Below are 23400 nucleotides of genomic sequence, written 5' to 3'. Positions count from 1 at the left end.
TAATGTTGGCCGTGCTGTTGGGAAAAAAACAGGCTCATTGCAGCTTCATGAGTCTCTTCCCCACCACCCCAGGTTTGAGTTCACCCTCCACATGCCCTGTTCTCAGCACTACTTTGCCTTCCCACAAGAGCACAGGCTCCCACGGGCAATAGAGAAGGTCACCCCACAAGCGATACATACTTCCTCCTTAACATATTTCCATTTTACTATTGTGCTCTCTTATCTGCATCCTCCCTCAGAGAATCAGTTATGGAGAAGGAACCCCACCCCATCTCGCAACATCATCACCACCTAAGATCAGAACTTTGGTTTCTCTTCATCAACCCCAGAGGACACATGCACTTCTGACCCTTATCAGAGAAAATAACCTTGAATGCAGCCACAGGCTCTGTAATATCAAAAGTTAGGACAAAGTGCTGTGTTTATAGACACGCACAAAGGGCATATAGTCTACCTAGATATGCTCTAGACTGTACTCTGGATGTCCTTCAAAACAGACATTCTTCAGATAACTTAACTTGGCATTCCACCTGCACCCAGGAAGGCTTTTCTGAATTGACTCTTATAATGGAGATAGCAAGAAACAGACTAATGAATTCATCACTTCACTTAACTCCAACTTGAAGGTTCTGAGTCTCCCAGGTTTCTTTGTCAGAAGTGCCATGGCACTGATTCCTTGCAGAACTAAGTGCCGAGAAAGAGTCACATTAGTCAGTGCTGGGGCTGGCGGGGCTCGCTGCCAAATGCAAATAGGACAAGACTTCACTGTGAGGAGCAGCTTCATTTCCTGTCAATGAGTCTAGTGTTTCCCTTTGTGGTTAGTGAACACCAAGGAACTGGTGTCAAGAACCTTTTCTTGGTTTTAGTTTTCAGGAAGCTCAGAGCTCAAAGACCAGCTATAGCATCTTCACTATGGCTGATGACCTAAAGCATTTCCCTCCCTTTCCGAGGGGTAAGCTTTTCTTGATTTTGGTTTTATGAGGTAGAATACTATTTTCAATTATTCATTCCCCTTCCCTTGGTTGATATTATGAGGAATGTGAGCCATTATGCACCTGGTTGTGGCACACCCCAGGGGATCACATTGTGCTCACACACTTGCCCTCAGGGGGCTCACATATCTTTTTTATTGCTGCACTAGGGGATGCAGGGGGAGGGGTCCATCCCCCAGACAGTAAAGTTGTAAGGACTGTGCCCAGCTCATATGGGTGATAGAAGGGATCGCTGAGCCATCCCCAGGGCCCTGGAATACAATTCTGAAGTCCTTTGGTGACCAGTGAGTGGTGAAACATTCTATTGCATCAGCATAAATTTCACCTAACTCCTTAAACCTTTGGTTCTTTGTCTTATTTGGGGGCACAGGGGTTAGGCCACACTCACTCCTGCTTGGGGGACCATATGCAGTGCCAGGGGTCAACCCATAGCAAGCATGGGTCACCCAAGCAGGCATCTAAACCCCTATGATATTATCTCTGACTCTGCATGGAAATTTAAATACATCATGAACCATAAAAAACATTAATTACTTTTGAATATTTATATAGTTATCCAAAATAAAATTTCCAGTTAGAGGATTTCCGTACCTTTGAGGACAGAACCATTTGGATGTATGAAGCTTCTGTTTCCACTTAGAAAGGGTTTTGGTTTTGTTTTCTTTTGGGCTACATCCAGTAGAGCTCAGAGGTTACTCCTGGCTCTGTACTCAGGAATCATTCCCAGTAGGCTCAGACCCATATGGAATGCTGGGGATCAAACCTGAGTCGCTGTATGCAAGGCAGTCACCTTATCCATTGTGCTACCTCTCTGACCCTTTCTTTCAGGTTTTTAGAATGATTTATTAGCTTGACTGACAAGCTTCATGGGACTAAGCAAAGGATTAAACTTTTGGTGGCAGAAGGTGCCAATAGGGCGCTAAAGAGCCCCTGGTAGGCTGTCACGAGATGGTGTGACAGCACAGAGCATGTTCGGCATGGCCTTGCACCTCACAGAAAATATATGGAAATTCTTTTTTGTCCATTCTGCAAAGTGTTTGAATCAACTTCATTTCAATTTCAGTAGAAATGAAGCTGAACATGTGGCACAAGAAAAACAAGCAATATCAAGGAAGTAAGGTTTCATAGCGTTTCTAATTGATAACTACAAACCAGATTGTTGCCATATGACAGCCCATTCAATTAAATTCAACAAAATCACAAAATTTCATTGAACACTTGCTCCTACATAGTTTCCGACCATCCTTCCTACCTAGCGCAGGAGGCCAGGCATGGAATTCTATAATTCTGATAGAAGATTCACAGAGAATCCTGCAGTGATAAAGGTATAAACAGAGCCATTGTCTGCACGCATGCCCTTTAAGACATCACCCCCAAGACAGTATTTTGCTGATGGTCTCAACAGCCACAGTAGTGAAAAGAATTTCTTCAGTCTTCATCAATAAAACTACGGATAGAGAAGAGACCCTATTTAGCATAAGACAGACAAATCTAGCTGAAGTTACCCCGAGGACGAGCTGCTTCAAAGGTATGTTTTAGCATGCTCAGTCTTTATGCTGTTAGATTTTCAACCAGCAGGACTTTGTCCTTAACATACCCCTCACATCCACTCTCCTTTCACTAATGCCGTATGAAACCAGCACATTCACATCTTTCCAGAGAAAGACCTTCAGCCTGTACAAAGCAGCCTCTTAGAGGAGAAGCAATGTGGGGCAAGAAGGAATTGCCCACCTGCATCCTCCTCTTCTTCAAAGACTTGAGAACAGGGCTCTCCTCACAGCTCATTGGTTCCAATGTCCTCATTTCAGACAGGAAACCAGGAGCCAGACACACATGAAGGACATTTCCCAAGGTCACCTAGGAAGCTAGAGACAGAATGTTGCAGCCCAAGACTCTTCTTTTTGGTTTTCAGTCCCCCCCTCCACCCCCTCAAACATTTCCCTTTAGTTCCCAGTTCTTTTTACTTTGGAAGTGTTTAAACAGAAAGGCTAAATAATGGTAAAATAAACACCTGTATGGCTTTGCTTAGATTCTCCACTTAATGTTTTCTCTTATGTGCTTTATGTTTCTCTCTAAATACATGTTTTATCAGCTGAGTCATTTGAAAGTAAATTATAATACTTCATTTGACTTCTCTTAATAAGACCATTTGCAGGCTGGAGCAATAGTACAGTAGTAGGGCATTTGCCTTGCATGTGGACAACCTGGGTTCAATCCCTGGCATTCCATATGGTCCCCTGAGCACCACTCAGAGTAATTCCTGAGTGGAGAGCCAGGAGTAACCCCTGAGCAGTAGTGGGTGTCCCTCCATTCCCCTCCCCAAAATAAAAATAATAAAGAACATTCTCTTCCTAGCACCTCAATACCATTATTTATCACAGCTAAGAAAATGATCTGTCATCCCATATCTTAAAATGACACGGTCCTCCCGTTCATCAGTTTGCTCGAGTGGGCCCAGTAACGTCTCCATCATGAGACTTGTTGTTACTGTGCTTGGCATATTGAATACATCACGGGTAGCTTGCCAGGTTCTGCCCTGCGGGCGAGATACTCTAGGTAGCTTGCCGGGCTCTCCGAGAGGGGCGGAGGAATAGAACTCGTGTCGGCCATGTTGGCTGCGTGCAAGGCAAACGCCCTACCACTGTGCTATCGTTCTAGCCCTATATCTTAAAATATACAATCCAAACTCACCTGTACCCAATTTATCCAAATGAATAGTTTTAGGTTTTCAATCCCAGCACCAGGATGCAAAGCCCATAGCTTATTTTTGCTAATATCTCATCAGCATTTTGTAAGTCTGAAACAACCACCTCCCCTACCAGTGCATTACTCAGCACTGCCAGGATGGATGCAGGACCTTCCACGTTTAAAGCATGTGTTCTACCACTGAGCGACACTCCTGGCCACTTCACTACCATTGTTTCCTTTCACTCCAAGAACTCCAATTAGTTGTCTTATAGAATGCTCTTCAATCTAGATTTGTCTGGTTGTTTTCTCAAGCTGCAATTTCTTATCCCAATATTCCTTATATTTCTAGAGTGCATGACAAATTTACTTCCCCCACACAAGATATATTGGATACATTAGAATCATCTTCCTTCTTCCCCTGCAAATATAACTAAGATTTTGTTGTACCACCACATCTATGCTGGGTCCCCTAGGCCTTCTTTGTGAAGGTTGGGGACTGACATTATGAGAATCTTTTCTACTTCTTACCAAGTATTGATGTATTGGTAAAAGGTGTGTAAAGTCAAAATGGAAAAAGGAACGAATAAGAGTGAAGAGGAAACCTTTGCCTTGTCTCACTTCTTGAGCATTGGCAGGGGATTTGTTGTCTACTCCAGGATATTTGCTTGTGCCTCTTGTACATGAAAATATCTTGGAGACAGGCAGTGGCACACAGGCAGTCAGTGGACCATTCTGTCTTCTCTCTGTAGACACAATCATATTCAATTCCTACAGTTTCTGATTTTTTTTCATTTGTGAAAGAAACAAAGTTTCAGAATAACTAATGACAGCCTCTTAATTACTCAGCAGATAGACAATGTTATATGTACTAGCTATAGTTTCAGGAGCCTCCTTGACTAATTGTTATTCCATTTCCTGGATGGCATCACCTGTGTGGTCTTCAGGGATTCTGCAGTCTGCAGAGATATCCCCTTCCCAGTTCCAGACAGTTCTCAATGATTGCTTCCTGCAGCTCTCCCTCTGTTTTCAAGGTGTCTAGTCCAGATCTGCTTTCAAATCATCAGAAGCCTCCAGCCTGGCTCAGAGAGCTGGATTCTCCCTGCAATCCCTCTCTTGGCATCTATTTATGTTTTGTTTGGCTTGGGCTCAGCACCTGACTCTTATATCATTTTAGTCCAGCTCTGGGAGGCTCATTCAGAGTCAGCCTCCACCTCTTATTCCACCTAATATGATCCATGCCAAACCACAGGGACCCTTGGGCAAGAATTACTGTGCAGGAAAGGTAATTCAGTGGCAGGACACATTTCAAAGCCATCTGGGATTTTTGGTAAAGTCTCATAATTGTTCTACCAAATGAATTCAATTATTCTCAGGAACAGCATTTTTGGTAACTCACTTAAGAAACATTATTTGCTAGTAATCAGTATAAGCTCCTACAATCTTATAGCTAGCAAATTATTTTTTAGTGTTCACATAGCACTTAAAATTGTTGAGAAATAGTAGTGATGATGGTCTGAGCCATTTTAAGTTACAACTCCCCATCCCACACCCCTTTCTCTTCATTCCGCCGTATTCATGATTTCTCAAAGTTCTTGGAAATGCTTTCACTATAAGCTTAAAGTAGACCCTTTTCGAAAGCTTTTAATGTCTTAATCTTTGTCTTCCAAATATTCAACACCAAAAGGCCATAGTTTCTCCCATTGAGCACTCAAATGGTAACATCACAAAATATGCTTGTGTAGTTGAGAAGCTGAAACAAAATGTAGTAAAATTTATCGTATCTATGGAGATCTGTGGGCTGGAATGATAGCACAGCAGTAGGGCGTTTGCCTTGCACACAGCCAGCCTAGCCAAGCCGGGTTCGATTCCTCTGCCCCTCTCAGAAAGCCCGGCAAGCTACCCAGAGTATCTCGCCCACACGGCAAAGCCTGGCAAGCTACCCGTGACGTATTCAGTATGCCAAACACAGTAACAACAAGTCTCACTATGGAGACATTACTGGGCCTGCTCGAGCAAATTGATGAACAATGAGAGGACTGTGACCGTGACCGTGATGGAGATCTGTAAAGAATATCCTAAGATCTCAGTTTCCTGGCAATGTGATAAGAACCCTTGGGAGACATCGGGGGGATAGGCTGAGGGGTAGCCCTTTTCACCCCTTCCCTCTCCATGTGCCAAGTCCATCTAAACCATTCCTCTTGTATTGATAGTGCAAGTGTTTCACAGTTTGGGCTTTGTGAAGTATTTCACTCACTTGGGAAAAAGAGTTCTAGTACTAAAGTTCTTTAATGAAAGTGTTAGAAAATTGTTATTCTAGGACCAGTGCTGGATTATTGTATCTGATGACCTGAGATTTTTGTATTTTCTGAAACATCTTCATCATCCTTAGTTAAGTGTAGGTGATTCACTTCCTTTATAGAAAAAATTGTACACAGGTGTTTCTACAACTAAGTAAAAGACTTCATTTCATTTCTTGAGCATACACAAAGATGCTCTTGGTGTCAAGAGTGAACTTATAGTTTTCACCACCATCTGTCTTACAGATAAATCAAGGTTCAGAGAATTTCGTGCTTTTCCCAAGGTCACTTTTTCCAAGCTAATACTCTGACTTCATTTAAGGGCCCTTTTCGTTGTGTTGGGGGTTTTTGGTCTGGGTTCTATTCTGGATTGAACCCAGGTTGGCTGTGTGCAAAGCAAGCACCCTACACATTGAACTTTCTCTCCAACCTAAGATAATTTTTGATTGCGTGATATTTGATAATGGCTTTGGAAAAGTAAGAAATCAGGCAGATAGTTAAATGAAACAACCAAAGTATAGGCCTTAAATAAAGCATGCTGTGAATTCTATATACAAGATAAAATTTTCATTTTTAAGAAATGAAATTGAAGTAGTTATGTGAAAGCCATACCAAGAAAAGGTCCCTTTCTTATTGAAATTGTATTCCTCTTTATTGGATCCACTTTATGTCTGCCTACCCAATATTTGGGAGGAGTGGGGGTTCATACCTGTCTGTATTCAGGGAGCACTATTGGTGGTGCTCAGGAGACCATATGTGGTGCTCGGGTTGGAACTAGTTGGAAGGCAAGTAATGCAAGTACTTAACCTCTGTTCTATCTCTCCAGCCCCATAGTCAGCACTCTCATAAAACCATAATTCAGAAACCAATGGAGAATTTGCATTCTCTCTTCTTCCCTTAGCGCTCCATCTAAAGCAGGGACATAGATATATTTTCAGAAAAATGACTTGGTCAGAATAGCTGGTTAACTCCAGAAGGGTGTTCAACCTTTTATCAAAAACCTAGTTCAGCATTTGTAATAAAACTTTCCCAGAGGCCTCAGGAAAGTTTTCAGGTTTAGACGTGGGGATCAACCATCCTGTCAGACTTTGAGTAAACTATTATTGCTACACAGAGATAAGACTGAAGAAGATTGCATAGGTATCAGTGTCTGTTCAAAGTCAAACAAAAATTAGAATTTACGTAACTATTGACATAGAAATCAGGAGCTAGAGCAGGTAGGCCATTTGCCTTGCATGTAGCTGACCCAGGTTCCATATCTGACATCCTATATGAGTCCTCCAGGAGTAACCCATGAACACAGAGGCAGGTATAAGCCCTGAGCACCAGCGGATATGGCCCAAAAACCAAACAAAGAATTCAGTGATGAAGCTAAACATTCAAAAAGTTTCAGTAGAGATTAGAAAGGGACAGATGTCCCAGAGAGTGATGACAGAACACTTCCTTCTCTATAGTAAAAACACTAGATTTAGGTTCAAGGTCCTCTGTGTATCTTCCACTTCTGCCACCAATTTTCTAACCTTAAGTAAATTTGTTCAGTTGTATGACTGAAACCCAATCATGAAAAGCTTTGTGACTGTGTATCTCACAGTGATTCAATTAAAAATAAAGAAAAAAATACAAAAACAAAAAATGTAAGTCTGTTCTTGTCTCTAGGACTGGAGCGATAGCACAGCTATAGGGCATTTGCCTTGCACAGCCAGCCTGGCTGAGCTGGGTTCAATTCTTCCGCCCCTCTCAGAGAGCCTGGCAAGCTACCGAGAATATCTCACCCGCGCAGCAATGCTGAACACAGTAACAACGAGTCTCAAAATGGAGACGTAATTGGGCCCGCTCGAGCAAATCGATGAACAATGGGAGGACAGTGGACAGTGGACAGTTCTTGTCTCTGAGCATCAATTTTTTTTGGTGTAGATGTTATTTCTTCTCTCTCAAAGAGTCCAATATTGCAATACACTGTTGCTGAGCAGTGGAGAGTGTAGGGAGCGCTCCTGGCAAAGCCCTTCGTGCCATGGTTCAGTTTAGTCCTGAAGATGTCGTGCTGCCTGGACCCTGTGATGCTCAGGGACCCTCAGGGCAGCACATGGCATTGCTGGTGGAGTCTAAACCAGGGTTGGCTGCTTCTGCCTTAACCCCTGTACTCTGTCCCTTAGATTGTAGGGTTTTTTAAATCTCCATTTAAATCTCTGTGTTACTCAAGAAAAGGCAAAGTAAAATGACTTTTTTCCCCCAAATATTAAAATCAGAGTTCTAGCATTAGTTTTTTTTCTTTAAATTATTCTTTAATTTTATTTACATTTGTGTATAATGTTGGGAAACAGTTTTCCCCAACGTGCCCAGACACATTGTGTACTGGATCCAGGTAGGAGTGGGGCAAAGGATGACAGGCACACCAAGAAACCATTCTCGAAGACAGCCAATGACCATTCACTTTATTGCCAAAGACACACTTATTTTATAGAGGGTCTCCACTTAGGAGGATTGTCCAATCACATAAAGTCTAGCATTACTATCTCTAACCTTTCCAACCTTACTTTTCTGAGGCCCAGTCCCAATTAGGGCTAGATGCTGCAGTTAGGAATGACTCACTAAGTGTAAGTGACAATTCTTGGGGGATTGGGTGAGACTCAAGTCCAGATACCGGTACTTATAAAATGCGCCCAGACACTCCCTACTGGGTCACTATGCAGGGACAGGTCTTATCTGCTCTAGTGCCTGTTGCCATGCTCTACAGTATAATCCCAATCTGTTGGGTTTTTAGAGATTCTTTAAATATAAATATATTTATAAATTATTGTTATTTATTGTATTCACCTCTATGCATCTTTTTTGCATTAAGATGTATAGTAGTATTAATATTAGTCTTAGGTATATTACTGTGCCAAACCCCACCAAAGTGCCAGCATCCTTTACCCCTATCCCTGGATCTCCTCTTCCACTACTTCCTCTTTCCAACAAATGAGTTTGGCTGACAAAGTTCTGTTAGCATACTCTCGGGGTTTGGGTTTTTTTTTTTTTACTTCAGAAATTTTTTTTAATTTTTATTAGTGAGACACCATGAGGTACAGTTGCAGACTTACAAATTTTTGTGTTTGGGTTTCAATTATACGATGATCAAGTACCCATCCCTCCACCAATGCCCATTGTCCACCACCACTGATCCCAGTATCCCTCCTACCCCCCAACCCCCCATCCCACCCTGACTCTGTGGCAGGGCATTCCCTTTTGTTCTCTCTCTCCTTTTGGGTGCTGTGGTTTGCAAAAGAGGCGTTGAGTGGCAATCATGTTCGGTCTATAGTCTACTTTCAGCATGCATCTCCCATCCTGGGAGGATCCTTCCAACATCCTTTATTTGGTGCTCCCTTCTCTATCTGAGCTGCCTTTTCCCCTAGCGAGTGCGGCTGGCTTCCAAGCTATGGAGTAAACCTCCTGGTACTTATCTCGGCTATTCTTGGGTGTTAGTCTCCTATTTTGTTACATTATGTTCTCCAGACGAATGCAATCTTTCTATGTCTGTCCCTCTCTTTCTGACTCATTTCGCTTAGCATGATACTTTCCATGTAGTACCACTTGTAACTTTCATGACTACATCATAAAATACCCAAAAGTTCATGGCTTTCCTATATGCAAATAGTTGAGAGAGAAGAAAGTGACATAAAAAAACAATCCCGTTCACAATTGTACCCCAGAAAATCAACTACCTAGGAATTAGCTTAATTAAAGAAGTAAAGGAACTGTACAAAGAAAACTACAAATTGCTACTTCAGAAAATAAAAGAGGCCACGAGAAAATGGAAAGATATCCCCTGCTCATGGATCAGGAAAATTAACATTGTCAATGGCAATACTTCCCAAAGCATTGTACAAATTCAATGCAATCCCTATAATGATACCCATGACATTCTTCAAAGAAATAGAGCAAACACTCCTGAAATTCATGTAGAACAATAAGCACCCACAATAGCTAAAGCAATTCTTGAGAAAAAGAAAATGGGAGGAATCAACCTCTCTAACTTCAAACTCTACTACAAAGCAGTAATTATTAAATCAGAAACCATTTTCTGTTTCCAATTTTATTGCTTTGTATTCCACTGTGAGTGAGCTAATATCATATATATAACAAAAAAAAGCCATCCAAAAAAGTGGACAAAAGCTAAGCAGACACTTCTCCAAAGATGACAGATAGATGGCCAACAGATTTATGAAAAAGTTCTTGTCATTACTGATTAGTTAGGAAATGCATATCAAATTAAGATACCATCACTCTAGTGAGAATGGCCCATGTCAAAAAAAACTAAACTACTAGTACTGGCAGAGATGTGGGGAAAAAGGGAAGTTTGTACACACTTGGTGGAGATATAGTCTGGTTCTGCTTCTGTAGAAAACAGTAATTTATTTAAATTTAAAATAGAGCTACCATATGATCTAGTAATTTCACTCCTTGGCATATATCCCAAGAACACAAAGTAAATTATGTTCAAAAAGTAAATGCCTTTTTGTATGTATACCTATGTTTATTGAGGCACTATTTACAATAGTTGAGATTTAAAAACAATTTATGTGTTCAGATGAGTAAGGAATGGCATAGGTGAGAATGTAGCTCAGTGGAAGAGTGCTATCTTTGCGTGTGTGAAGCCCTGGCTTTACTCTAACCCTGGGTTTGATCTAGCACAACAAAAATTGTGTATTATATGTTTATAGATAAATGCTATAATATTCACATCTTAAAGATAATCTACAACAGCATTATAAGATAGATGTATACACATACCACTATATATACATGCACATACAGTGGAATATACTGCCAACTAGAAAAAAATTGAAATCTTGAATTTTGTTACAACTGGGTGGAAATACATGTTAAACACAGTGAATCAGAAGGGAGACAAATGCCAGATTATCTCACACATATGTAGGGGATACAGAATTGAGCATCACTTTTTCATTTGTGAAGTGTGGTCATACCCCCAAAGGTTGTAAAAAAAATCAAAGTGAAATTTATCAAAGAATTCTAAACTATCAGGGATTATACAAGTATTAACATGTTCATTTAGTTCTTTCAATGATCTTGTGAAATGACAAAATAAAGATTAGCTCTATTTGTTGAGAGATTAAGTGGTTCCAGAGCTCACTTACACCAGCATTATTTACAATTTAGAAGCAAGATTTGAAAAGATTAAGTGACTTTCCCTAGGTCAAAAAGCTTAATATCAGAGCTGTTCTTTTTTATATTGATTTCCATAATGTAAAAAAAACCCCAAAATTATCAGATGTAGTAAATCCTTGGCTAACATTTCTAATGCCACATCTCTTGACCTTTTAAATCATGTAGGTGTCTTCTAATTTATTGTTACCTACTGTTGATAGAGCCATCCTAGAATGGTATATTTGGGTTTCTAGAAAATTTAGAATTTTATATTGTCATCACAAATAGCCTCAGATAATTGTCTCATCCCTGTTTATAAGGTGGATCTTAGCCATATAAACTTTATGTAGCTCATATAGAAAATGCTCATAACTCTTTGTTTTGAAAGAACTTTCTTTGAAAGCTAAATTATAAAAATCATCTTTCTGAGGCTGGAGCAATAGCACGGTGGGTAAGGCATTTACCTTGCACGCGGCCAACCTGGGTTCAATTCCCAGCATCCCATATGGTCCCCCAAGCACCATCAGGAGTAATTCCTGAGTGCAGAGCCAGGAGTAACCCCTAAGCATCGCTGGGTGTGACCCAAAAAAACAACAACAACAACAAAATCATCCTTATCTGATAAATCTTCGTGTCTGAGATAGCAGCTAAATTTTTAAAACAGTATTAAAATTGGTCTTCCTTAGTACAGATATTTTTGTTCAGTTTTGTTTGGGGGCCATGCCCAACAGTGCCCAGGGAGCCATACGGTGCCAAGGACTAAGTCCAACTTTCTGTATGTAAAGCATGTGCTCCAGCCCCATGTACCATCTTGCCAAACCAGTATAGACTTCTTTACTATAACTGTCTCATAAATATTTGTGTTGAATGCTTAAAAAGACTCCAACAAGAATTTAAGGGATGCATTGAAAAGTGGAGAAAAATTTGAGCTATTCAGAAAAAGTTATAATCTGAGTGTTTGGTGGTTTGATAATAACAGTGAGGCCCTAGATGGTGACACTTGTGTTACCTCTGAGGAGTTATTCTCTAGACCCTCCCACGTCTGATTGACAGCAGGCACCTGACTGGTACCTTTGACAGAATCAGTGGACATGAATGAGTTTATATGCTTTTTCCTTTAACTCAGTTTTGAACATCAGTAAATTTCTGTTAGAAAAAAACATATTTGGACCTTAAACGTACTGATATTTTTGACTCAGAAGTTGTATCTTTAATGGAAGCTGAAAGTGACCTATAGCTACACAGGGAATGTGTTACATTTGGATGTGCTCTGCATTCCTCACAAGTATTTTATTTACATTGGGCACACAATAGTCCCCACGCCCATCTGGAAGATAAGAACCAGAGCCTGCAAATCATTTTATAAGCCCTATCCTGTCCCTAGGGTATATATATTCTCAATGTTTACACTACTAGCCACAAAGAAAGGCAGATCCTTCTGCAAATAGTCCTTAGCACAAATGAAGGCAGTGATGAAGAAAATGATCTCTAGCCACCTATCTTAGTTACTTGAAATAGTATAGAGTGTTTTTTCTTCTGAATAATGATAAAAATGATTTTTAAAAATGATTATGAGGTGTTAAATCTGTTTCTGCTGAAAAGTCAACAATTCATATGGCTGTATTTTTTTTTTTAAATAATAGACTAGCAACTTTTTTCCTAGCCATTTTTAGTTGTCAGTATTTTGTTTGTTTTAGGGCCATATCTGGCTCTGAGCTCAGGGATCACTCCTGGCAGACACTGAGGACCGTATGAAGAGCCAAGCTGGGATCAAACCTGGGTCAGCCACATGCAGGGCAAGCACCCTACTGTCTGTACTATCACCCCAGCCCAGTTGTCAGCATTTTACACAGATAAATATACCATATGTTCTAGTATTTATAACTTACCGTATGTTGTAGTGTTTATCTGCACAGTATGATCCACAGTCATCTGATGAGTAAGAACTTTGTTACTTAAAAGGGTGGGGGAAATTTGATACATGTATAAATTTTTCCCTCTGCCAAAGAGAAACACTATTTCAAGGAACTGATCTTTTCCCTTATGTGTAAGATCCTGTTTGATAGATGACTTCACCACCCTGCCTAGAACCTTCCAGGGGGAAACTTTACTTTTAGCTTCAAGTAATTCCTGCATGCCATGACCACTGTCCAATCAGACTTGACCCATGCCTCAAGCATGGTTGCATGGAAGAATCATGCCAACCCAGTGCAGAACAGTGGATGATCTGAGTCAAGAGAATGCTGTATCCAGTACTTCAGGACTTCCCCAGTTTTCCAGAGTCAAGAGCTAGATAGCCTAGGTTTCAATTTGCGTTTTCTCTTCACTACATTGACAACAAACTACACTGGCTTGTATATGTGGTTGGCTACATCCTCAGAAAATATTCACTATCAATTTAAACATGTTGATAAATTATGCTCCACAATTTTTGATAATCCCTTATATTAAAATAATTAAGGGATTAAAATGTAGAAGAACACCTTAAATCCAGATTAATATCAGTCTCGAAGTTCCCTGCCCAGAATTCATTCTGGCCCTTCTCTGGCCATGTCCCTCCCATTAAGGAAGAATGAAGAGAATATGTCACTTGGAGCCAATTTCTCATTTGGCATTTCCCAGGAAGGGATACTGAAACAATCTAAGGGTACAAAGGTAGACTCAAGGGCAGTTGGGTGGGCTTTCTATTTTTAAACTTAAACTAAATTTCCAGAGGACCACTGAGTAATCTTCTCGCCCCCCCCACCCCCTGCCCGAAAAGGAATAGTAGGTCAAATTGAGAATGTCTGTTCTAGACCATGCTCCTGTGCTCCTGGTTCCTGGATCGCAGTTATCCTCAGACTATCTAAAGCCAGTTTCCAGGACCTATGTTGTCTGCTTCCTTAGGTCCAACTTCCTAGAGCAGGCAGGCCTACACATAGTTTCAGCACCCAGTCTAAATGATGACAAAATGACAGGCATAAGATGGGCTACAGGTGTGATGGTGCCCACCCATGTGCTTATACAAGGCGCCTCCTGGGGGAGGATAGATTCAGCTATGGAGAGAGGAGGCCTTGGGCTCTAAGCCAGGTGCCTCTCTTGCACACACAGCCACATTCTCACACAAAAATACAAGGACTTGGAATTGACCCCAACTTTCCAGGTCATTGGAATCTCTATCAAAGTAGATGGTCAGATTTTTTTTTAACTATTTGCAACATGCATTATGGCTTTGTAGTACTAAACATACAGATGCGCCCTCATTTGTATGCTTGTTCCTTCCAATTATAACTTGTCTGTCCTTCTGCTTTGTCAACCTTTGTGAGGAAATACATCTTTCCTTTTCCAAACTAGACTATCTGGCCTCCCTGCCCATTGCCTTCACTCTGATGCCAGTAAATGCAAACCTCTTTGCACCACACATCTAGATACTGTGTGGTTCTTTTCTTATGTTACAGACCTTTTCCTAAAGTTGACCCTACAAATGCTACCATTGAATCTGATGCCCAAAGGTTATTAGTCTCCATTGACCCTGATGGCCATGGTTAGCGGAACTCCGCATGATTGCACAAGCCCTTCCTGTAACCATTTTGCACTGATTTCCCAGCTGTCCTGCCTTTGCATCTGTCTTCTTTCTACTCTGTCTTTCCTCCACCCACAAGGAGGATAGTCCCAAGGTTCAGCTGAGGAGACCTGTGATCTCCTCTGTGTATTCATCTCTGGTGAATGTGCCCTCCTTCTGGGCAACTGGGCCACATCTTGTCATAGATTACTAGGGGCCAGAGTGATAGTACAGTGGGTAGGGTGGATGCCTTGCACATGATCAACTGGGACTCAATATCACCGGCAGCCCATCTGTTCTCCTAAACACTTGCATGAGTGATCTGTGAACAGAGAGCCAGGAATAAGCTCTGAGCACCCCTGGGTGTGATCCTCCTTTCCCTCCAACCCCCCCAAAAATATATTTCAGTCTAATGCTTCTCATACACACAATTTCAGCAGGTCAGAAATGGAAACCATCCTAATTATTTGCTAGTAGGATCCTATATCCAGTAGTACTCGGGAACTACTCCTGTTTCTGTGCTCAGGGATCTTTTTTTCTTTTCTTAATATTATTTTTTTTATTTTATTGAATCACCATGAGATAGAGCATTACAAAGCTATTCATGATTGGGTTTCAGTCATACAATGTTCCAACATCCATTCCTCCACCAGTATAATTTCTCCACCACCCCAAACCATCCTCCACTCCAGCCTCTCTCCCTCCATCCCTCCCTCCCTCTCCTGCTCCCTCCTCCTCCCCCTCTGTCCCCCTCCCCCCTTTCCCTGTCCCTCATTTTAGGCATTATGATTTGCAATACAGATGCTGAAAGGTTATCATGTCTGTCCCTTTACCTACTTTCAACACTCAGTTCTTGTCCAGAGTCACCATTTCCAATTAATGTTGTCATAATGGACCCTCCTCTATCTTCACTACCCTGCACCCCACACACACACACCCTTGTGGTAATTCCAACCTTGACAGTAGTCAGGAAACCATATGCAGTACCAGGATTAACAGATTGCATGCAATACAAGCGACTTATCTCCCATACTGTCTCTACAACCTTTATGTTTCTTTTAACATCCATTAAGATGGTTTCATTTGTATTATGGGTCAGGCTTTTGTTTTTCTTTAGCTAGTTTGACTAACCACCATTTATCACACAGTTGCCAGGACAAGGATAGCAAGGGAGGGGAGTACAGAACAGTTTCTAAGCAGTTTATTTGACCAAGAATGTCACCAATGTGTTGGCCCAGCTTAATTGTAACCCCTCTTAAAGCATTTGTGCAATAAATGCACAAACGGATCAGAAGTCAAAGATAAGTAAGATGTAGCCTTGCTTCAGGGAACTCACCCATTTAAAATAGGCATTAAACTTAAAAAAAAAAGAATAAAATAAAATAGGCATTAAACTTGTACAACTTTTTTTTTTTTTTGCTTTTTGGGTTACACCCAGTGATGCTCAGGGGTTACTCCCGGCTCTGCACTCAAGAATTACTCCTGGCAGTGCTCAGGGGGTAATATGAGATGCTGGGAACCAAACCTGGGTTTATATTGTGCAAGGCAAACACCCTACCCGCTGTGCTATCACTCCAGCCCCACAACAAAATTTTAGAGAAGCTATCATTGAATAATTGGATTGTGAATAATTTTACTCTTCTGTAATTTTTACAATGATAGTTTCACTTTTGTGTTTAGTAATTTTGTGTTATTATTATTCATGTGATATTACCCCATCACATAACACTACAAGAGTTGCAGCTCAAAGCAGTGCTCATATTGGCTACATTTCTGTGTTTCAGAAGTCCAGAAAGGCCCAGCTGACTTCTCTGTTCTCAATCTCATGAAGCCTTACAGAGGAGATTCCAAAATAGTTAATGAAATTCAGTTCCTTTCGATTGTGGGCCCAACTTCCCATTCCTTCTTGGTTCTCAGGACTGCCCCTAGATACCACTCTCAGGGCCTTACCCTTATGACAACTTTCTATTTCACCCCCAGAAAACTCCTATGTGACACTTTCCTTGATACAGAAAATCTTTCCCTTCAGTTCCCAGCCAGGAAAAAAAAAAAACAATACTCCTTTCCTAATTAAAAACATCATTGTTGCCATTTTAGTTTTGACTTTTTTGTTTGTTTTTAATTGAGGGAGTACCTACAAGATGATGTGTGTTTTAGGAATATGATGTTACCACATTGCATCCACCAAATTGTCAGTATCCCTCCATTAAATCCATGAGCCCCTTCCTACTTTTTCTTTTTGTTTGTTTGGTTTGGTTTGGTTTTGTGCTGCACCCTGTAGTGCTAGCACTCAGGAATTACCCCAGCAGTGCTTAGGGGGGGCCATATGGGATTCAGGGGAATCCAACCTGGGTCAACCGCATGTAGTGAAAACACCGAACTTTCTGGCCCCTTTCAATCCACTCCCTTCTCCCTTTCAGAACTTTAATTCTGAGGTCAGAGTTTAAGGGTTTGTTCATATTTGACTTTTTTCTCTTCCTCTCTTTTTAAGGAACACCCATACTTTGGTTGGACACACCCAGAAAATCTCCCTTTTCATTAACTCAGAGTCAACTGACATCTGCAAAATCCTTTTGCCACATCACAGAATCATAGGATCATAGTCTATCATATGATGATAGACATTCATAGGACCTGTCCACTCTGGGACTATACTGGGGTAGGAGGGGGAGCAGGTGATCAGGAATCTTGGAGTCACCTAATCCTTCCATTATTAGTATGTATAGTGATTTTTTTTAAATTCTCCTCCTGAAAATTTTTGGCAACCCCTGAGAAGCAGAAATTAGAGACTCAACTCACAGTGACAGAGCCTGAATTTCTATGTACTATACATCGGTCTGCATTTCTCTCTGGTCAGCAGTTCCTAATATTAATAAATGAAAGAGATGGAAGATCATATGTCTAAGGGAAATTTTGAGCAAAGGCTTCTAACTCTGATTCTCTTGCCTACAGTATGACATCACTGCACACTCTGGAGACGGATTCAACATTGCCCTAATTCCTTTGAACAAAATCCCCAAGGACAACAAGCAAAGACTAGAAATTCTAAAGGTAAATGCAGTCAATTTCCTATGTTCTGTAAAAACTTCCACTAGGTAAAGTTCCTCTGGTCACTGAAAAGATTTACTTGAAGCAGCATTATATAATGGAAGTGGCTGAGTGAAGACTTTCTGTTTCCAGATATTGACGCATTAAACTAAGAAAATAATCATAGTTAACATCCCTTTATCCACCATACAAAATTTAACCTTTGTTTAAAAATTTATACATTTGTATAGTATTTGACATTATTATTATTATTTGAATTCTACTGGGGCTGGGTCCCTTGGAGCGGGGAGGGCTCTCACCCAACCCCTCTGGGGTACCCCGAGTGAAAACAGCCTGGCACAGAGTCCCAAGGGACCCAGCCCCAGCAACTGACATCCACTACCCAATCGCTGTCATACTCTAGGCCACTTTCCACACACTCAGGCCAAGCCTCACATATGATTGAACATATTCCTGGACCACGCAGCCACTTTCACAGCCACACAACACATCATAAAACACTCCTTACCCATTTTCCATAATTACCACGCCATATTTTATATATATATACATATATATTACATATATATATATATATGAGCCCAGCAAGCTACCGAGTGTATACTGCCCACACAGCAGAGCCTGGCAAGTTAGCCGTGGCATATTCGATATGCCAAAACAGTAGTAATGGGTCTCATTCCCCTGACCCTGAAAGAGCCTCCAATACGTTGGGAAAGACAAGTAAGGAGAGGCTGCTAAAACCTCAGGGCTGGGATGAATGGAGATGTTACTGGCGCCTACTTGAGTAAATCGAGAATAACGGGATGACAGTGATACAGTGATTTGAATTCTACACCCTTAGTAGGTCCCCACCCACGTTCTAGACAGTTCTTCTCAGTTCCTATATATTTCTGTTAAAGTAAAACAGCCATATTTTGAGTTATTCTCTAACCCCAATTTTATGTGTTCTCATATTTCCTAATCACAGTTCAGTTTCACATAGATCTAGAACAGAAACACACACCATGATTTGAAGTAAATTCCTTCATTGCTGTTGGTGTAAGTACATTGTTCCAATAAATGCTTTACTCATTGGAAACAATCCATTCTTGACTTGTCTCCTTGTGACATTCCCATCGTCTGGTGTGATTCCAGGTTTTATATTTTGTCACATTAGAGAATATTTTCCTCTTTAAAAGAGCCAATTAGGATAGTTCTGAAATGTTTCCTCTTCCTAACAGAAGTCTTTACCACATGCAAACAACACTCTGTACTGTTGTCCTTCCAAGGGCAAACTAAATAGAACCATTAAGAAACTTCTTATTCGTGTGTCATCACTGATATTTGCACATTTCTCATGGTCAACAGAAAAAAAAATGTCATGTTTGTTGAAAACCTTTCTCATCCATGACTTTTGTGCATCATCTCTTTCCCCTAGACAATGCATGCCCATGCTCAGTTCTGCATGAGCGGGGACCACACATTAGAGGGGACAGAACATGCCATCAAGGAAATTGTCAAAGAAGAAGCAGACGAGTACTTTGTTATTGTCTTGAGTGATGCGAACCTGTCACGTTACGGAATACATCCTGCCAAGTTTGCCCAAATCCTGACAAGCAACCCTCAAGTAAATGCGTTTGCCATTTTTATTGGATCTTTAGGTGATCAAGCAAAGAGGTAAGATCTCATCTCAGGATCCTGCAGAGGGCAGGGAAAGAGAGGTCTCAGTGCTTGGTGCAGTTTCATGCACTCAGCATTGTGAGAGATGGTGAGATGAGAGCTATGAGGAGACATAGTTACTACACTAGACTCAAGGAGCCGATCATCAGTCAAGAAGTTTGAGGTTCTAATATGTTTGGATGAGAATGAAACGTTTGTTGTCTTTCAGTTTTTATTTAAATTAGCCAACAATAAATAGCAAATTTGTTCACCAATAAACTTATGTATTTTTATACTTTATACTTTACATCAAGGCCCCCAAGTTCAGTTCTGATCAGTTTATATTCAAATCTTACTCAAATGAGTGAACATCTACCATTTTCCTAGCATAGAAAGTGTGCATAACTAAGTATCTAATAGATATCCACAATATAAAAACATGTGGGTGCATTGTCAGACATCTCCCCACTTGTATTTATATATAAATATAAACCCAGTGAGGAGGGTTATAAAAATATTGTTCTTGGGCCTGAAATGCTGTCTCCTTCCTCCTACAATCCCTTCCCTGGCCCCCATTCCTTGGGAGTACTATGTTGGGGGCCCATGGCCATAAATATATATAAATATATCCCTCCTTACTGGAGTGACCAAGGAGGTGAAATACTTAGAGAAAATGTAAGATAACATATATGCTAACGTGCTATACCAAATATTCAGAGAAACAACAAGCACCAGTGTGAATTATCTGAAAGGAGAGCTCTGAACATGCTTTTATTGCTTAAACACACTAACAGAATTTTGAATGGAAAATACAGAGACTTCAGAGTTTTTCTCTGCTTAAAGTACTAACAAGAAACATCACAAAATATTAACTAAGAGTGTACAGCACATGTCTTTTTTTTTAAGTAAATAGATTTTATTTGGAGGATTTTTAAGGTGTGGAGTGGGGGGGAGAAAGAAAGAGAGAGTAAAGTTAGACATGAAAGCATGAAAGTACACATCTCAAGAGGGGAGATGCGGGCGACACATGTGCTTGGACACCACATGTGCTCAGCCACGTGGGCATAAGCACACATAGGCTCAGGCAGCATATGCGCCAGCACATGTCGTTTTTGTTATGCTATTATTCTACCTCTTATCTGTTGTACTCTGGGGCACAGAATCCTATAGCAGGTAAGAAATGTTTCAGTGTCCAAAACATCTTTTTCTCTATTTGCTATGGGATTGTAGAGGCAGGTTAAGACCATGCTTACTATCCTGTAATCCTAGTCACTTTTTCACAATGGACTTTCTCATTTTGTAGTTAGTCTCCCTGACCTGGCACACACGCCTTTTCTGCCCAGACTTTCTTCAGCACCAGCCCAGTCTTAGATGGAAGCCCAACTACTGGCTGAGCTGAAATAGCTATTTGTCTTTCTAGTGAACAGATCCTGTTTGAATACTTAAGAAAGCACAATAATACCCTTGTGGTTTCCTAGGGAAATGGTCCAATATCCACTGGCAAAAGATATGTTGCAGAATTAGCTGGCCTACCAGGCATGCCAAGTATATGATACTGCACAGGATGGTTGACTTTTATTAAATGTCATTCCAAAACCAAACGTTGTTGGCATAGTGAAAGGAGGCGTGCTTTTGGATAGATCTGTATTGCACTTTTATTACTTTCAAAAACGGCCCTTTGTTCCAGATGATAAATTGGCATTTAAAAAAAAAAATTACCATAAGCCTGTATAACCTCGGTGTCATCAAAGCAGCAGTCAAGTAAATCGGATTGTATTTCACATTGCATTGTTGTGATACAGAGCACAAGAGAGGGGGAGAGAAAAAGAACTGCTTTCTTTTGGCTGGGCAACATTTTTGAAGGCTGTTTGCTAAGGCAGGAAAAGCTCTGAGAAGCGCAGTTTGAGGCCAGCACATTCCCTGGACCCAGGTGAGGGAATCCCACATTAATCCCTAGGGCTCTGATCAAAGGAATATAAAATATCCAAAACAGTAATGGGAAAAAAAAGAATTTTTTTTTAATGTGCTCTTTTTCTCCCTGCAAAGGCACCTTTTTTCAGCTTCCTGCTTTCAATGTGCCTCTCCCAGTCACTGTTCCAGGCCTTTCATGGCCTCGTGACTGCCAATTCATGGGCAAGGTATTGGAAAGTAAAAACTTCCTTTTCTTAAAATCCATTCGGACTGATGGTGGGAGGGCCCGAGGTGGCCCTGATTTGCAGTGGTAATTTTCCTTTCCTTTCCTTTGTGGCAGGCTTCAGCAAACTTTGCCAGCGGGCAGGTCTTTTGTGGCCATGAATACCAAGGATATCCCTCAGATCTTACAACAGATCTTCACCTCCACCATGTTGTCCACTATTTAAGAACCTCCTCCTTTACCTTGAGCCTGAAATTGGAGCCAGGACAGCAGTCCAGAGGGAAGAAAGCAAGCGAGCCCTGTGGAGACAGAATAAGCCTGGCTTTCCTGTTTCCCTTCACTTGCTCAGTGAGTGGAATTCAGAAAAGCAGCCCGAGGAAGAACCAACCATGGGTGTGGAAACCTACAGCCACTGATGGGTCACAAATCCTGAGAGGAGGTGAAGTGACCAGGGTTTCGTAAAAGGTCAAGGTCAAAGGAATGTGGTTTGGATGCTGTGGTGCTTGGTCTGCTTCCAGATAACCAAGGAAAAGAGGATCTTTTGCTTTTGCCTCAACACTTCATCTAGTCACCTGAGATAACACAAGTGGCCCCATCAAATGGAGCCTTGAATCCACATTCTGACATCAAGATACAAGTCCCTAAAAACCTATCCAGACTCCTCCAATCTAATCATTCTTTTACTTTCTTCTCTAGGATTCTAGAGTATTTGGCTCACTAAAAAGTCCTTCTACCCGCAATATTGTATATAAGGTCTGATTTTTCTCAACAAATAATTTCATTTTCTTAGTCAAAGTTCTAAAATACCACAAGATCCTTGACTTTGCCATGTGAATTTTTAGGGTCTCTTTAAATAAAAGTGATGCTCTGTTCTCCTGCCCCAGTGGAAGGATAAAGAATGTGTCTTGGCTCAAAGTTTCCTGTTTCCTCTTGCTCTGATGATTCTCAGAAACTTTACACTAATCCAGTTTGGTATCTAAGATATAGTATGTAAAATAAATGCTTAAGAAAATACTGAGCCCATTTATATAAAATGATTTGACACAATTAAAAATTAAGGCAGTGTGTTTGAACTGAATAACTGAAGATGTCTTTTGCAAAAAAAATATAAATAAACTATCATTTTTCCCCCTTGAAATTGTACCTTCCTCCCTACCTCTCTGGATTGCCTTTCTTTCCTCAGCAGGCTTATGTCACTATTTCAAATCAAATGCTTCAATAGAAGTTTGTCTCCTTCCAACCACATAATTAAAAAAATCCTCTCCACAACTTATGACAGAGTCAGAAACACTGATGGCACAAATATGTGTGTTTGTATGAGTTGGAGTATCAAGCTGACAATGTTACTTTATTCATGCATATATAGTGAAATTGTCAAGTTCAATTTCTTTTAAGAAATCATCGGAAGGAAGAAAGGTAGTACCCATATGTTTGTTGTACCAGTATACCTCCCTATCAGCTATCAAAGAAATAAAGCAATCAGACATCCAATGCTGTATCATCCAATGGGTCAGCATACCTTATTTTTCAGTCAGACTCATTGCATACCGAGTCATCCAATGATATACTTTTACCTTTTAATTTCATTAACAATAACAGGTTCAGCAGCCAGTCTTTGTTTCATGTATTACCTACTACATACCAGGCTTATTAAGTGACTTCATGTATTATGTCAATGAGACCTCACAACGACAGTTATTTACAATGTAAGTGGGTGATTGGGTATTTTTTTCCTTATATTGCAGATAAAGTGAGGCAGTACTGAGAGCTTGTGACTTTTCCATGCTTCCCTATACTTGAGCTTTGACTATTCACTCTACTCTCTGCAGTCTCATTTTACATATAAAAATCCTGGGGTGGAGCACTAGCACAGTAGGTAGGTCATTTGTCTTGTACATGGCAGACTTGGGCTTG

At 40.7% G+C, this 23400-nt stretch overlaps 1 protein-coding gene across 1 annotated transcript in view; it reads left to right on the top strand.

Moving 5' to 3' along the window:
• The window catches only part of VWA8 (von Willebrand factor A domain containing 8), a 365156-nt gene extending 342218 nt beyond the window's left edge, over positions 1-22938 (top strand). Inside the window, exons 43-45 of the mRNA XM_056109482.1 lie at positions 17619-17717; positions 19132-19370; positions 21604-22938. Coding sequence (XP_055965457.1) covers positions 17619-17717; positions 19132-19370; positions 21604-21712 — 447 coding nt within the window. The 3' untranslated portion in view covers positions 21713-22938. The remainder of the gene's footprint in view (positions 1-17618; positions 17718-19131; positions 19371-21603) is intronic.
• Positions 22939-23400: the final 462 nt, after the last annotated feature.

The sequence above is a fragment of the Sorex fumeus genome, unplaced genomic scaffold, assembly GCF_029834395.1.
Source record: "Sorex fumeus unplaced genomic scaffold, SorFum_2.1 ptg000008l, whole genome shotgun sequence".
Classification (NCBI taxonomy): Eukaryota; Metazoa; Chordata; class Mammalia; order Eulipotyphla; family Soricidae; genus Sorex; species Sorex fumeus.
Note: the sequence above shows the minus strand (reverse complement) of the source record. Positions and strands in the feature narration are given on the sequence as shown.